Genomic DNA, 14,693 nt, shown 5'->3' on the forward strand with positions numbered 1-14,693 from the left:
AGGAAAAAGCTGAGTCGGCTCTTTCATGCAAGCAAGCGAAAAAAGCGGTATTTCAGAGAGAAGCCAAGAGACACAGAGAAAGGTTTATTCCTCGAGTTTTGACAATGCTATGGCACTGTAGTTTTGGTGTCCAGGATCACGTTCAATGAACTTTCGCATAACCTTGGCAGCACCCTGAGGTTTAGCCTTCTAGTGAGCATCGATAATATATATTACTATCTCTTTAAAGAAACTCACGTCGACCAAATCTGTGCATCTGCCGTGATTGATAGGGAATGCTTTGCGTCCGTCCAATTCATACAGATGATGATCCACCTCAACGAAGCATACAAAGTGCAGGTTGACTTGCTTCTCGAGGCTGGGTGCCTGTGTCTGCCCTTCCTGTGCACCTGTTGCATGTGCGGATGCCAACTCCTCACATCCTTCCAACAGCTCTGCGCGCTCGTCAGGTGTCAAGTTTTGGGCCTTGTTCACGATATCCTTGAATAATCCGGGGCCTATAGCTCCATTTATTCTCACGACCAACATTGGCATATATTCTAACACGTACCCAACAGTTCTGGATTATTTGCCAGAGAGTGCAAAAGAGCCATCATGCCGCATGCATTCGATATCTAAACAGAAAAGTTAAACTCCATTGCTGCTATGCGTGCACACTCTCTTCTTCTTTACAGTCTGCTTGAAGAACACGACATTGGGGCTGATATCCTGCTCGCGCTTTTTGAGCTTGGCTTCTTCTTCGCGCCTGTGTTGTTCGCTGGTCTCTGTTATCGGGTAGAGGAAGATGATTGCTGCCACCGGCTGGGGCACGAACGCGAGCAATTCAGGGTCGAAGCCTGCGTGGTATATACATAGCGTTATAGTTTCTTTGCGACCCAAAAAAGAAAGCAGGACCAAGTAGCTCACCGTAAATGTCTGTGTACTGCCATTTGGGATCTGCGCCGTGGTTGTGCACGATCTACCACAGCTTTTAAGTATATACAGTGCCATATTCTCTTGGCACTCCTGCGTTCCTACCTTGTTCCACACCTGTGTATGTTCGAAACCAGAGTTTAGCTTTCAAGGGCAACATAAGCGCCCTGTATTCTCCATTTACCTCTGGATTAGCTTCCAAAGGAAGCCATTTCAGCTTGGGTCGTTCAACTGCAGTATCGTTGTTGCTCATGACTGGAGGAGTTGCAGTGTGTCAGCCAAAATCATGCGCACTTCAAATTTCAGCAGCACTGCCGGTTCGATTCTGCAAGCATTTTAATATCACACGTAAGAAAAACTTAACTGGAATTATACTTGGAGCTACCAAGAGATATTTCCCTATCATGATTCCATATCAGAGTTTAATTAGTTAGGATCGTCATTTGTTTGAAACTGGTTTGGATATTCAAATATGCAAAGTGAGCTGGATATCATCTTTGCTGGATGCATTCTAGCAGCATGAGATATGTAGATCTTATCCAGAGTATAGAATTAGCATCATACATTACATACTTAACTAACACGTATTATTAATGAGATCCCAAGGGCAGAGAAGCCACAACTGCAGCGTATACAAGTCAGGTATGATGAACATCATCACATAAACACGAGATCCACAATAGCTATCTATACCAAGTATGCCATGATGTAAGCAGCATAAGATCAGCTTGTCGTTCGTTGGTCAATGTAAATCTTATACACACAGGCATCGGATTTCCGTTTCAGGGAGAGCTGAATTTGACGAATAAATCCTCTCTTTTTTTTGTTGTCGACGCCAGCCCCAAAACAATTGAAAGCTTCTGCATGGCTGATACATTGTTCACTTGATGCACCAAATCACTTATTAAGCCGATATTCAAAAACGCATGTTTAGTTCTTTCAACACTAGATTATGGTAAGTTGCAAGAGTTTTCAACATTTGGCGGGCTGTCGATCTAAGCAATGACTGGTATAGTTTCTCGCTGATTACAACGATATGAGCGAAAACAGCAACAACAGCAGCAACAATGAAAAGTTAAACCACATGTCATCCTTCAATCGCGATTCCATTCCTCGCGTTCGATCTTTCAACAGTGTTAATTTCCCTTCGCCTGCCGGAAGCAACCAGTATTACACTGCAACCCCACCACAGCAGAGTAACGGTCAGGGCGTCGCGTTTACAGCGAGACCTCCCGTGCCGCGGCACCAGCAGCCATCACAGTATGTGCCCTTTCCATATTACTATCAACAACAGCAGCAGCAGGAGATATTCTATCCACCGCACATGCAAATGGCACCGTTACCACAGCAGCAGCCACCTTCTGCTCAAGAATTCTCTGATACCCTCGATCCATTCATTGTGGATGTTTTGAAGAAGCAGCAGGAGCGGATATTTTTGCTAAAGCTAGAGAAAGAACTCACCGCATTCATCAATAACTACCAGTGAGTACAGTGATTTGGCTTGTATTTTTCGTTGCAGCCAACTCACATGCATATAGATTGTACCGATTGGATCTTCCTCAAATGAATTCATATCAGCGTTTGATGGTGCACAAGGTTGCGCCGTATTTTAAGTTATCACATTTTTTTGACCCGGTGCGCAAGTCGGTCTACCTATGCAAGAACCCGTACACAGCAATGTAAGTTAGCTTGGCAATGGTGGGAAGAAAAGTGCTCTCAAGAGAACTCACGCATAGATCGATAGACCACGAGTTCCCTTTGCAGATCACGTCGAACCAAAAGAGAAACCAAAGAACGAGGAACCCACGCCGGTATTCCAAATCATGAGACGGACTCCCTCGGACGGCAAGAATACCTCTAGCAGACGAGGATCGCCAATGACGTCCTCTGAACAGTCGCCTGCGGATCGCAAAAATTTGACATACGAAGAGCGCAAAGCTGCGTACGAGGAAGCACGCGCTCGTATTTTCAAAGATCTGGAACAGTCCCAAAAGAAGGAAGGAGACGAAGAATAAACATCAGTGCTCTGCGTTCTGTAATGACTCTTTCTTCTCTTTTAACAGTTGGTGTACATATGGATCTGGTTCCCATACAAAAGAAAAGGAAAAAATCTATGGTGTATACCTACCGCTTTTATTCAGAGTGAGAATTAGAACCCGAGTTATTGGTTATCTATTTGTTGATGGTTTTCAATATTGCTACACCCAACGTCTGACCATGATACGGTTCATGCAGAAATAGCGATCGTTATCACAGAAAAAGTAGAGTCCGAATGCCCTTTGGCACTTTATCGCGATCCCACAGTTGGCGTTACTTTGTCACTCATCTGCCCTCTGTTTGGCTCAGCATTTAGCGAATAGGAATGGGCTGTAGTAACTCAAATTTCGTCGCCGATCCATCCGTGTTTGACAAAATAACTGATAAAGATAACAACGCATACTGCCCTTTGGATCCTCGCTCTAGCTAGGAGAGACTATGATATTTTTTTTCCTTTTCTTTTTCTCGTTGTAGATGTTGATCGTGCTAGGATGGTCCGACGAGTGATCTAGTCGGAACCGTGCATACTTTTTGGATCAGTCTTTTTAGTTCCTCTCTGTGCTTCCTAGCTGATAACGACTTGGCCTGTTATCTCGTTACCAAAGAGCGGTCTGTTGTGCTACGCTCGCTGTGATTTGCTGTTAGCTAGTGACAAAGCTGAATGCTAAATGGGTCCCTGCGTCGCCGACGAGCTTTTATTAGCTGCTTCGTGATAACTATGGATAACCTTCACTAACGACCAGTTTAGAGACAGCAGGGAAAAAAAAAGAGATAGCCAAACTTTTAAGTTCCCATCATGCCCACGGAGTTATGGCCTTGTCATTGAAAAAGGATAGTCTCACTGATAACATCTATCCTTACTGCTGTCTTGCACGTATATAAAAATACAGGAACCATCGCAAGATCTTTTTTTTTCTATTTTCGGTTTCGCTTCTCAGTTGCTTTTATACACCTAAAAAGTCAAAATGTCCATAGAGGCAAGTATTGGCACCGCGATGCTATGCAAAGCCCGTGTAAATAGTAACAGAGCAAGTGTTTATATAAACTTCTGCAGAAAGGCGAATTTCCTGGCATGGAAGAAGAGAAAATCGCTACCACCTTCGTATCGGACGTATCCGAAGAGGACTATGATGCTCAGAAGCTTAAGGATCTCGGCTATAAACAAGAATTCTCTCGAGATATCAGTTTATTCGTCCAGGCTGGCTTTTCCTTCTCCACAATGGCCGTCTTACCCAACTGGTTAGTAGTACGATCAGCTGCAGTCATCTATTATTCTATCTGCTCAATACTTACTGCCACCGTGTCTCCAGGCTTGTTGGTTTCGGCTCAAGTATGGCAAGTGGTGGGCCCATGTCACTTTTTTGGGGCTTTGTAAGTTAACATGCTCAGACACTACGCGTTGATACCTGGTCTAAACGTGGGCTACATAGATTGTCGTCATTCCGTTTGTATCATGTATCGCATTGGCAATGGCAGAAGTATTTTCAGGTAGTCGAGAGTATTCCTTACGGATCATCGAGTTATATCCCACTCATTAATATTGCACTCTTTTAGCTTATCCCGTCAACGGCGGTGTATATTCATGGTGCTACTTGCTAAGCAACAAAGAATGGGGTCCATGTAAGTGATATACTCAGGAAAAGCCATGTACCATCAACGACATGCCGTTCTAACACCTCACTCTCCCGACTACTCGTACCAGTAATGTCCTGGGTTTGCGGCTATATGTTTATTGCTGGTCAACTATCAGCGAGCATGACGCTTAGCTACTCGTTAGGAGAATACATCATCGGTAAGGACATAAGAATGAAAACATAAAACGAGTTTTATATCTGAGATACGGATCTTCTGCTACGTTAGCGACTGCCAATTTATACAGAGCGGAACCTATCACTAACGAAGGTGCATATGTTGGGCTGTACATCCTTTTCCTGATTGTTGCTGTCTGCTACGGCAGCCTCGGTCTCAAATGCAGCGGCTATCTTAACAAATTTATGGTTATCTGGGTGGTCGTTGGCACCTTCATTGTCGTTATTGCTATGCCGGTCATGGCACCGTCCCATCCATCGGCCGAGTGGGTCTTCACTGAATTTCAGAACACAACAGGCTACAGCAACTCTGGCCTTGCGTTCTTACTGGGACTTTTGCAAGCTGGTTGGACATTGATTGGCTACGAGAACGGGTGAGTAACTTGAAGACGATATCATGGACAGATTTGTGCTTATGGAATATATAAAGTGCACACATTGCAGAGGGTACCAAGAACGCGGATCGAACGGGCCCACGTGGCATCATTGTATCCGTAGCGGGTGCCATCGTGCAAGGCATCGTGCTCTGTGTCGCCACCTTGTTCTCTATACAAGATGTCGAGGAACTTCAATCATCTGATATGCCTGTAGCTACCCTTTTCTTGCGAGCAACGAACCGACCCTTGGCAACCTTCTTCCTGGTGATCTTGATGGTGACTCAGTTTGGCTCTCTTTGCAACTCAATCTACAGCACAGCCCAGCTCATGTGGGCCATGGCGCGAGATGGATGCATCCCTAACCACAAGTTCTGGTATAAACTTACAGGCAAGAACAGAATCCCTCTTCGCATAATGATTTTGGAAGCTGTTATCTGCACTGTTGTCATCATGCCATCATTTGGTAGCCAAGTATACTGGTCTGCTATCATGAGCACGGCTGTTATCTGTGTCAACATCTCTTACGGTAACGAGATCAATGCACCATGTGCATCATCCTGCTAAACGTCACAACTGATACGAAAACTTTATAGGACTTCCGTATGTTTGTCGTTTGATCTGGAAACGCCACGATATGCCAAAAGGACCTTTCAACTTGGGACGATGGAGTGTTCCGATTTACTTTGTCGCGTGCCTCTGGATTCTCTTCTTCGGTGTTATTCTCTGTATACCCAGTGTTTATCCAGTTGCTCCTGAAACTATGAACTGGAGCTGTCTCATGATTGGAGCTACTCTCATTTTTTCACTGACGTTCTGGTTTATCAGTGGCCGCAAACACTTTCGTGGGCCGTTGCAAACTATTGAAGGCTAAATTCTTATTAATTAAGCTTAACCGATTATTCTTCTCCAATTTTCACTTTTGCACTGTAGTATTGATATCTTAGTTCTTTCATTACCCTCCTTTGTACATTTTTCGATCAAATTCCTGTAAATTATTCTATGCTTTAGTCAGTCGTAAAAGAAACGAAGACTATACGTTGACATGCATGATCTTTCACTGAGGCGCATAGGAGATCTGTTCTTCTCAAATCATACGCTTCTCAATCAAATGTCATCCTTCGGGTTCCGCAGCTTCCCGAGCGAATTTTCATCGAATGATTCAATTATTAATCGTTCCTTCGCAATCAATAACAGAAGACGTACATAGCGATACTTAGGAAGTTTTCTGTCTCCAAGTGCCTGATATGACTAGTTCATATACCATTAATCATCCATCAATACCGTCAAAGCTGATAGGAGGCTTAAAAATATCGATATTGGAAACGGTAAGGAGCTCCAACACAAGCCGGTTTTAAATATCTCTTCAACTTGAGACATTACACCGTGGTCCTTGCTTGCATGCCTGATTGTGTTATCGTAAGACATGCAGACGCCCAAGCAGTAGTCGTAGGTGCCAATTTCCTCGTTTTAATCTTTCACACTGGTGTGATAGTATGTTCTCATTCAACTAAATTGAGTGATCACGGTGGCGAGCCAACTGTTTGTTTGTTTGTACGTTTCCCTTTCCGCAATTAATAGCCATGATCCACCTGTTTGTCAGACAATTTATTTACATTGTTTGCAGGTCCCAAACGGTAGCGATCGCTGTAAAGATGTTCATATAGACGACCATTCACCATCATGGGAGAAAGAGGGAGAAAAGTGGCGCTATTGGTCGGTCTGGCAACAGGCACCAAGATGACGCGGGAAAAGAAATAAGAAAAAAGGCCGAGCTGCAATGCTGCAGCTGAAATCCCTTGCGGTTTTTCTTTCCCTCTTTATTTTTCATGCAAAAATTATGCCTACTGGTGGCAGTGTAAACGGCAGACAGCAGCAGCAGCGGCACCCCGAAGAACGGTCGTCATCACACAACTATGTAGCACTCATTATCCCTCCCTCACCGTGTACCACGCCTGACGGCTCGTCGACGTCTACGCCAGACCCAATAAACCCAGAGAGCGACCAGGAAGAACGGCAAGAAAACAATATGCGATGGCTCCAGCTCTCCGCAGATCCCTATGACGAAAGCCCAGTTTGGACTCGCCATGCAACCGGGCTCGATGTTCCCGGAGCTGTCCACAGTGTTGTCACGCCAAGTACGCAATGACCACTTACTCGAACAGCTCGAGATCCGGGTTTTCAGTAGCACTGACGTTTTGCCCTATAGAACAACTCAGAGAACCTCAGCCCGACAGCAAACTTGCAGTCATTATGGGTGAGCATGACATATTATATGCATGTCGGGCTTAAATTGCTGACACTAGTGCACATCACTGTATCAGTTGGCCTTCCTGCTCGCGGTAAAAGCTACATTGTAAAGAAGTTACGACGATATCTCAATTGGCTGCAGTACGAAACCAAGGTAAGGAGAATTGTGATACTTTTTTGCCTTGCTCATTCTAAATTTGTAACACACGTGAATATTACTAGGTGTTCAATGTCGGTAACCTTCGACGAGAGAGTGAGTCATCCCACCAGCACGATCAGTCTGCAAAATTCTTTGATCCGGATAACAAGGATATGAAGAAGATTCGAGACAAACTCGCCCTCGACGTCTTGGAGAACTTGATTGCGTGGCTCAAGGAAGGAGGCCGAGTAGCTATCCACGATGCCACCAACTCGACTGTTGAACGTCGAAAATTATTGCTCGATCGGTTGCAAAGAGAACCTGAGATCAAAATTTTACTCCTTGAATCCGTCTGTACCGACAAAAAGATACTAGAACGTAACTTTCGGCTCAAGCTCCTTGGTCCAGATTACAAGGGCAAAAACCCAGCGGAAGCCTTGGCCGATTTCCGTTCGCGCGTCGCCAATTATGAGAGAGCCTACGAGCCTGTGGGCGATTGGGAAGAACAACATGATATACAGTACTGCAAATTGATGAACGTCGGTAAAAAGGTCATCGCGCACAACATATCTGGCTATCTTTCCGGGCAATGTATTTTCTACTTGATGAACTTTAATCTTGCTGGTAAGTGGACGTTGAGGGCGATGCTCGGAGACAGCTTAAAAGGCTTATTGACATCATATGTAAAAGAGCGACAGATATTCTTGACTCGGCATGGAGAAAGCACCGACAATATTGCGAAAAAGATCGGAGGCGATGCACCGGTAAGCATCCCGTTACGATCATAAATTATTCTTGGGTACTGATCATTTGCTTTTTCAGTTGTCGGCTTCCGGTCGCAGATACGCCCGCGCTTTATCCAAATTCATTAAGGAACAGCGTGTCGCTTTTGCGTTAGACTTGGTTCAGTCCAAATTCGAGCAAGAGGAAGAGTGGAAATCATACGGACTTGAGCCTCTGGATCACGAACAACAGGAAAAACTAGAAGGAGACCAAACACCAGAAGAGATCATCCAAGAAAAGGCGGCATGTATTACCAATGGGCAGTTCACCGTGTGGACGAGCATGTTACGGAGAGCAATGGAAACAGCAAACTACTTTGATCCGGATGAATATGATATCAAGCATATTCGATTCTTGAATGAAATTAATGCAGCAGTGAGTAATCAGATCTTTACACACATTACTTTTTCGTACTTATTTGCTGTCTGCAGCGTTGTGAAGGAATGAGCTACAAGGAGATACAGAGGCGTTTTCCAGCCGAATTTGCACAGCGTTTGGCAAACAAGTTATATTATCGTTACCCAGGTGTGGGTGGCGAGTCTTACATCGGTGAGAATAACAGTATCTGTGATTGTGGTATACATTACTTGCTAACATCGGATCTTTGCAAGATGTCATCCACCGACTCCAAACAATGATTATCGAGCTGGAGCGCATGTCACAATCCTGCCTTATTATAACCCACAATGTCGTGATGCGGATCTTGCTTGGTTATTTGCTGGATTGGCCTCGCGAACATATGCCCCACATGAATATTCCAATGCATGCGTAAGTAACACACTGGAGGCTATCACGGAAAATCGTACATATCTAAGCCATATCAATGTTTCCTAGTGTCTACGAAGTACGACCGAAACCGTATGGAAGCGATCTAAAAGTGTGGCAGTACGAGGAGGAGACAGACTCTTTCCGAGAATTGCTGGACGACGAGAAGTTTAAATTATTGCATCCTCCAGCCAAGAAAGTCTGAGGCGATATATATCATGTACATAGTATCAACATTACATTCTACCTTCCTTTCTTTCCTTCTTTCTTTTCTTTTTGTTTCCCTCCACCAATGCATCGCAGGCGTCGATTAGTTGTTATATTTACAAAGCGCACAAAGAAACATATATATGTACAAATTAGTCGTCAAGTTCAGCTTCCTCGGCAGCCTAATAGATTATTACCAATTAGGAATAGGCAAATAGATTCAAGAATGCAGGAAGATATACTTGCCAATATTTCACGCTGCTCAATGAGCCACAACGGCAGATTAGCCGGTAAAGTGACGAGATCGAGATCAAAGAGTTCAATGAACTGTTCGTTGACGTAGCGCGCTTTCGTACCAGCATAGGCGCGGTATTCAGAGATGATGGAGCTGAAATTCCATCCCTCCAGCTTCCGCAGGCAGCCTACAATCGTGCCGGTCTCGTGGATACCAGACCTACATGTCTCGAAACGTTACAAAGAACTTATACCACAGCAATCCACACAGTAGCAGTGTACATACGTGCACATGATAAGAACAGGATGGGTATCACGGTTCAAGATGAGCTCCAGGCCTTCTTTGATGAGTTCTTCGGATACAGGTCTCCAGGTCGAAGGTTGCGTCGGTTTCCAAGTAGCCATACCTAGATGGATCTAGGTTTTGTTGCTTTTAATGGCTGTAAAAAAATACTTCTATGTCTTGCCGTTGTTTACCAGCTTCATGTTAGCCTCCTCCATCATGTTGAGTGCCACACGTTGCGGCATCTCGGGACTGAGCATGAGCACCGTCTTGAACGCAAACTGCCGAATAAACGGAAAATGTAGAGGCTGTAGCATATCAGATCGATAGATTCCCGGCTCGACAATGCCAAATTGTTCCGGTGGTGTTAATAGATTCAGAGCATCGTGGCTCATGGTGCTGCTGGGAGAAACTCCTGGCACTGGGATTTGTCCGCATTTAATATTCCTTTGACAGCCTGGCTTGGCAAAGACGTTGTGAGTTATTCAGTCAACTGTTAGTGTCCATAATAAAACAACATACTGGCTTTTCAAGCGGTCATAGTTCCAACGGCAAGCCATAGTCATCATAGAAATCATTATAGATATTTTCTTTGCGAGGTTATTGTGATCCTATGTGATCTTATCTTCACTTCCTTCTAAGCAAACCAGAGTCTTTTGATGACCTGATTCACCTTTAAGGCTGATTTTGTGGCAAATAACTCATAAGCTCGTGTCAACGACACAATTTTCATCATTGACAGCGACAGGCAAGATTAAAGGTTCATATATACGCGGTATTTACACGATAAAGTAGTAGAATGAGTCATTGCAAAGAAATATAGTATACCAATGATGATAATTAGCATCAGATGCCTTAAACATATCGATGCATTGAGAATTTCCATTATGCTCTGGTAGAGCAGACGAGCGAACAGTCTCGAGTTTCTGCCGCTGCCCACTGGTTTTATGGTAAAACGACTTGGATTGGACTAAAGCGTTATGGTTCATCATACATACGCAAAAGGCCACCTTCAATGCGCGAGATAAAGTTTGAGCGTCCAATCATCCGTGTGAAAGATAGAGATATCTTCCCTTATCGGCTTTTAGAGTTACGATCGAATGCGACGAAGGATACGCGGAGTTACGATCAGATAGCAAACGTCGAATACATGATCTTTCTATTGCTTCTAGCGGTTACATGTACGTTGGACAAGATACGCTTTATGGTTGCGAATTTATGAGTCGCCCCATCTTATCTTTTATCGACTTCCCACAGCCGATAACTTTTGACCATTTTTGGGCATTTTTAACAAGGTTCACCTACCGCCGTCCTTCCTTTATATTTAATCTCGGCTTATCCAACCCCACACACTCACGCTCAAGTATCTATAAAATCAGCAATGTCCTTTCTTGTTTTCCCTGCAGTCCATTGCCATAACATACAAAGGTAAATAACGACAAATATTGACATGTCTGCTACGCAGGTATGTAGCAGTAGAATGTGATTGGTATGGACTAGATCCAGGGCTCCCTTAATGCAATAACACATACAGGAGAAGAATCGGGAATCTACTATTGTGATAGAAAAAGTAGCATCATTTTCTTCGCCGTCGACCACCGAGGAGCCATTCGATCGAGATGCTCAAAGACTTAAGGATCTTGGATACAAGCAAGAATTCAACAGAGACATCAGCCTGTTTACGCAAGCCGGTTTTGCGTTTACTACAATGGCCGTACTTCCGAACTGGTTGGTGGGTTTTGGTGCAAGCATGAGCGCAGGCGGGCCCATGTCGCTCTTTTGGGGTTATGTACGAAACACTATAATATTCTGCAGAACAGTGTAGGTCGCACCAGCTAAACTCTACTGCTAGATCGTGGTCATCCCCTTTGTTACGTGCATTGCACTATCCATGGCTGAAGTCTTCTCCGGTAAGAAATTAAAAAGAGCTTTTCGATTGATCTTGGCACGTCATCCTCACATGCTTTTGACAGCTTATCCTGTAAACGGTGGAGTATACTCTTGGTGTTACTTGTTAAGTAACAAGAAATGGGGTCCTTGTAAGTGATTGAAAACATATGAGTACTCAATAGCCGTATCTAATATGCAAAATAAGTGATGTCTTGGATATGTGGATATGTGTTTGTAGCTGGTCTACTGGCAGCGACAATGACTCTCGCGTATAACATCAGCGAATCAGTAATATGTACGTCCACCTGGAATCCAATTTCACATAGCAATTGAACCGTGCATGCTAACGTACAGAATTTGCTGGTTCTTGAAGCCATTGCAAATCTATACAGGGAGAACCCAATTACGAGCCAAGGAGCCTATGTCGGATTATACGTATTGTTCATCGTCGTCGGCGTTGCCTACAGTGGTCTTGGACTCAAGTTCAGTGGATACCTTAATAACTTTATGGTGTTTTGGGTTGCCATAGGCACTATCATCGTTGTTATTGCGATGCCTGTTATGGCACCTACGCATCCTTCTGCTGAATGGGTATTTACCGAGTTTCAGAATACTACCGGTTACCAAAACTATGGATTGGTTTTCCTTATTGGTCTGTTGCAGGCTGGATGGACTTTTGTAAGTGAATAAAGTTGGGCGAAGGAAACACCTTACAGTTCTCAGTTTGCTAAATGCATGCCTTACAATAGCTGGGATATGAGAATGGGTAAGGCAGCAAAAAGGCAAATTGCGGGTGCTAGTTGACATCTTGCTCATTAAACCTTTTGATAGAGCACAAATTGCAGAGGGCACGAAAAACGCTGATATCACCGGCCCACGCGGAATCATCCTCGCAGTTGGCAGCGCCATGATCCAAGGCGTTGTCCTATGTATCGCTACATTGTTTTCAATTCAGGACGTTGAAGAACTCCGGTCATCGGCAGCACCCGTGGCTACACTTTTCCTACGTGCCACAAATCGACCTCTTACAGTGTTCTTCCTTGTGATTCTCGCTTTAACGCAATTTGCTTCGGAATGCAATTCCTTTTACAGTTGCGCACAGTTACTTTGGGCCATGTCCCGAGACAAATGTATTCCACTTCACTCATTTTGGTACAAACTTAGTGGCAAAAATAAGGTGCCAGCAAGAATCCTTATTTTGGAAGGCCTCGTATGTATTGTTGTTATTATGCCAGTACGTGACGATCTGTTTATTGTTGGACTTCAATGTATCGTTCTTAACGAGGCTAAATTGCGTTGTTCACTCTAATAGTCCTTTGCCAGCGAAGTATACTGGTCTGCTATCATGAGTACAGCGGTCATCTGCATCAATGTTGCTTACGGTAAGTACTGAGAGAATAAGCAAAGTGGCCACAAGTGAATCGGCTAAACGCAATTTCGAAGGTCTGCCTAACTTTTGCCGCCTAATATGGACAAGGAGAAATATGCAAAAAGGACCTTTCAATCTAGGCAGGTACAGCGTGCCCATCAACATTTTTGCCGTTGTCTGGATTGCTTTCTTCACTGTTATCCTGTGTATACCCGCTGTTTTCCCAGTTGCCCCCGAGACTATGAACTGGACATGCCTCATGATCGGTGTTGTCTTGATCTTTTCGCTTGGTTTCTGGTTTGTCCAAGGGCGACACAGTTACGTCGGTCCAATTCAAACCTTAGAAGCTGATCACGGGGAACACTAACAACAAGGTGTCATCTCGATTTCTTGGTATGCTTTTAGTTACCATATATTCGCAATTGTATAGTATATATGTTATATTTATTCTGTATAATACACATCTTCTTATCGCTCATAAGACGCGCGGCGCTCTATAACTATTAGGTAATGTTTTTCACAGCACGAAGACGTCACTGACCTTTCCCTTTCAAAAAAGAACGGTTTTTAAAAGACCGAGAAACAAGGATCGCCGCGACACATTTTTTCAGTTTCGGGCTTTCGGCCAAACGGCTCTGCCAAGTCGTTAAATGCAAGCATTTTCCATGTTCGTCTACAGTTGTCAGTATTTTAGCTTAAAAAATTGCTGTATATCCCCTTTTTCGCCGCTTCAGGGCCTGGGTTTTTATTTCTGCTTCATCGTTTTTATAGATGACGACATTGGATTGAGCTGGGCTTAGTCGGACCCTGTACAGGGTTTTTACTCGAAAAGGGAACGTTGTCTGAGCGTCGTCTCTTTTCTCTCCGATCGACATGGAACATAAAGAATTTACCCAATACAGGCCATAAGAAACAGTGTTCCACAGAAAAGTCTTCTGCGATGAAAAAATGGAAACTCTTTTTTCTCTCTTCAAACCTGTACCTGAAAATCGTTTGTTTCCATAGAAACCGCTGTTTATTGTGGAATGGAAGAAAAAAGGGAAAAGGGATAAAGGGAAAAAAGAAGGGGGACCGGCAGTCCACACACATCACACGCACATATCTACATCCACACAAAACGCACAAGTCAGATGCAGCCTTGAAAAAGTTTGCTTTTTCCAGCAAATCCCGCCACCAACAGGAGTTTCCTTGCAAGGTAGCACAAGATCTGGGACTGACATATGAATGCGAATGCAAAGGACATTTGATGCAACGTAAGCAAACTTAAATGTGGTAATGACGAGAAGTTAAAAAAAAAAAGAAAAAGGAAGCAAGTGTTAGCTGACGTCTGGAAGAGAAGCACATTGCCTTGATCGACAATGAGATATTCTAGCGAAAAAAAGGAAACGCGCTAAATCTATAGTGCGCTTATCTAGTAGGGATTTACATCCCTTTCGTACTGTTTCTGTACATGAGTCGCTATCTCTGCATCTATCGCTCACTAGCGAGAACCGGCTTGCAGCCGTGCTTTTTCCAAAAGGGTGTTGATCAAACTTAAAAGGGCGAGATTGCGCCCGCGCTCATTTTTCGTGTGAATGTTAGATATTCCAAGATGCCCACATTTACACCCATTGCCACTAACAGTTAAGCTCAGTCTTTGCTC

General features: G+C 44.0%; 6 protein-coding genes across 6 annotated transcripts; 4 read left to right on the top strand and 2 right to left on the bottom strand.

Annotated features, from left to right (window-relative positions):
- Nucleotides 1-84: 84 nt before the first annotated feature.
- On the bottom strand, nucleotides 85-1,165 carry VTP01DRAFT_4125 (uncharacterized protein; the record flags this gene model as incomplete). The annotated part of the gene is made up of 7 exons (XM_069382773.1): nucleotides 85-174; nucleotides 238-497; nucleotides 551-614; nucleotides 673-836; nucleotides 907-958; nucleotides 1,018-1,029; nucleotides 1,097-1,165. 7 exons carry the CDS (start codon nucleotides 1,163-1,165, stop codon nucleotides 85-87), a joined length of 711 nt encoding a protein of 236 aa, XP_069243540.1.
- A 699-nt stretch (nucleotides 1,166-1,864) lies between these two features.
- Nucleotides 1,865-2,927, top strand: VTP01DRAFT_4126 (uncharacterized protein; the record flags this gene model as incomplete). Its single annotated transcript, XM_069382774.1, has 4 exons — nucleotides 1,865-1,867; nucleotides 1,928-2,394; nucleotides 2,451-2,591; nucleotides 2,657-2,927. 4 exons carry the CDS (start codon nucleotides 1,865-1,867, stop codon nucleotides 2,925-2,927), a joined length of 882 nt encoding a protein of 293 aa, XP_069243541.1.
- A 1,094-nt stretch (nucleotides 2,928-4,021) lies between these two features.
- Nucleotides 4,022-6,005, top strand: VTP01DRAFT_4127 (uncharacterized protein; the record flags this gene model as incomplete). The annotated part of the gene is made up of 8 exons (XM_069382775.1): nucleotides 4,022-4,188; nucleotides 4,260-4,320; nucleotides 4,380-4,440; nucleotides 4,504-4,569; nucleotides 4,652-4,741; nucleotides 4,810-5,131; nucleotides 5,188-5,660; nucleotides 5,728-6,005. 8 exons carry the CDS (start codon nucleotides 4,022-4,024, stop codon nucleotides 6,003-6,005), a joined length of 1,518 nt encoding a protein of 505 aa, XP_069243542.1.
- Nucleotides 6,006-6,971: 966 nt separating this feature from the next.
- Nucleotides 6,972-9,273, top strand: VTP01DRAFT_4128 (uncharacterized protein; the record flags this gene model as incomplete). Its single annotated transcript, XM_069382776.1, has 9 exons — nucleotides 6,972-7,269; nucleotides 7,341-7,388; nucleotides 7,456-7,535; nucleotides 7,604-8,144; nucleotides 8,211-8,284; nucleotides 8,343-8,678; nucleotides 8,735-8,852; nucleotides 8,915-9,071; nucleotides 9,138-9,273. The coding sequence occupies 9 exons, from the start codon at nucleotides 6,972-6,974 to the stop codon at nucleotides 9,271-9,273; spliced, it is 1,788 nt and encodes a 595-aa protein (XP_069243543.1).
- Nucleotides 9,274-9,427: 154 nt separating this feature from the next.
- VTP01DRAFT_4129 (uncharacterized protein) lies at nucleotides 9,428-10,187 on the bottom strand (the record flags this gene model as incomplete). The annotated part of the gene is made up of 4 exons (XM_069382777.1): nucleotides 9,428-9,457; nucleotides 9,522-9,729; nucleotides 9,796-9,926; nucleotides 9,987-10,187. 4 exons carry the CDS (start codon nucleotides 10,185-10,187, stop codon nucleotides 9,428-9,430), a joined length of 570 nt encoding a protein of 189 aa, XP_069243544.1.
- A 1,055-nt stretch (nucleotides 10,188-11,242) lies between these two features.
- On the top strand, nucleotides 11,243-13,418 carry VTP01DRAFT_4130 (uncharacterized protein; the record flags this gene model as incomplete). Its single annotated transcript, XM_069382779.1, has 10 exons — nucleotides 11,243-11,257; nucleotides 11,327-11,581; nucleotides 11,645-11,702; nucleotides 11,766-11,831; nucleotides 11,888-11,977; nucleotides 12,056-12,360; nucleotides 12,432-12,448; nucleotides 12,514-12,916; nucleotides 12,995-13,064; nucleotides 13,126-13,418. 10 exons carry the CDS (start codon nucleotides 11,243-11,245, stop codon nucleotides 13,416-13,418), a joined length of 1,572 nt encoding a protein of 523 aa, XP_069243545.1.
- Nucleotides 13,419-14,693: the final 1,275 nt, after the last annotated feature.

Source organism: Rhizomucor pusillus (assembly GCF_041956525.1).
Source record: "Rhizomucor pusillus strain CBS 183.67 unplaced genomic scaffold VTP01scaffold_2, whole genome shotgun sequence".
In the NCBI taxonomy this organism is placed as follows: Eukaryota; Fungi; Mucoromycota; class Mucoromycetes; order Mucorales; family Lichtheimiaceae; genus Rhizomucor; species Rhizomucor pusillus.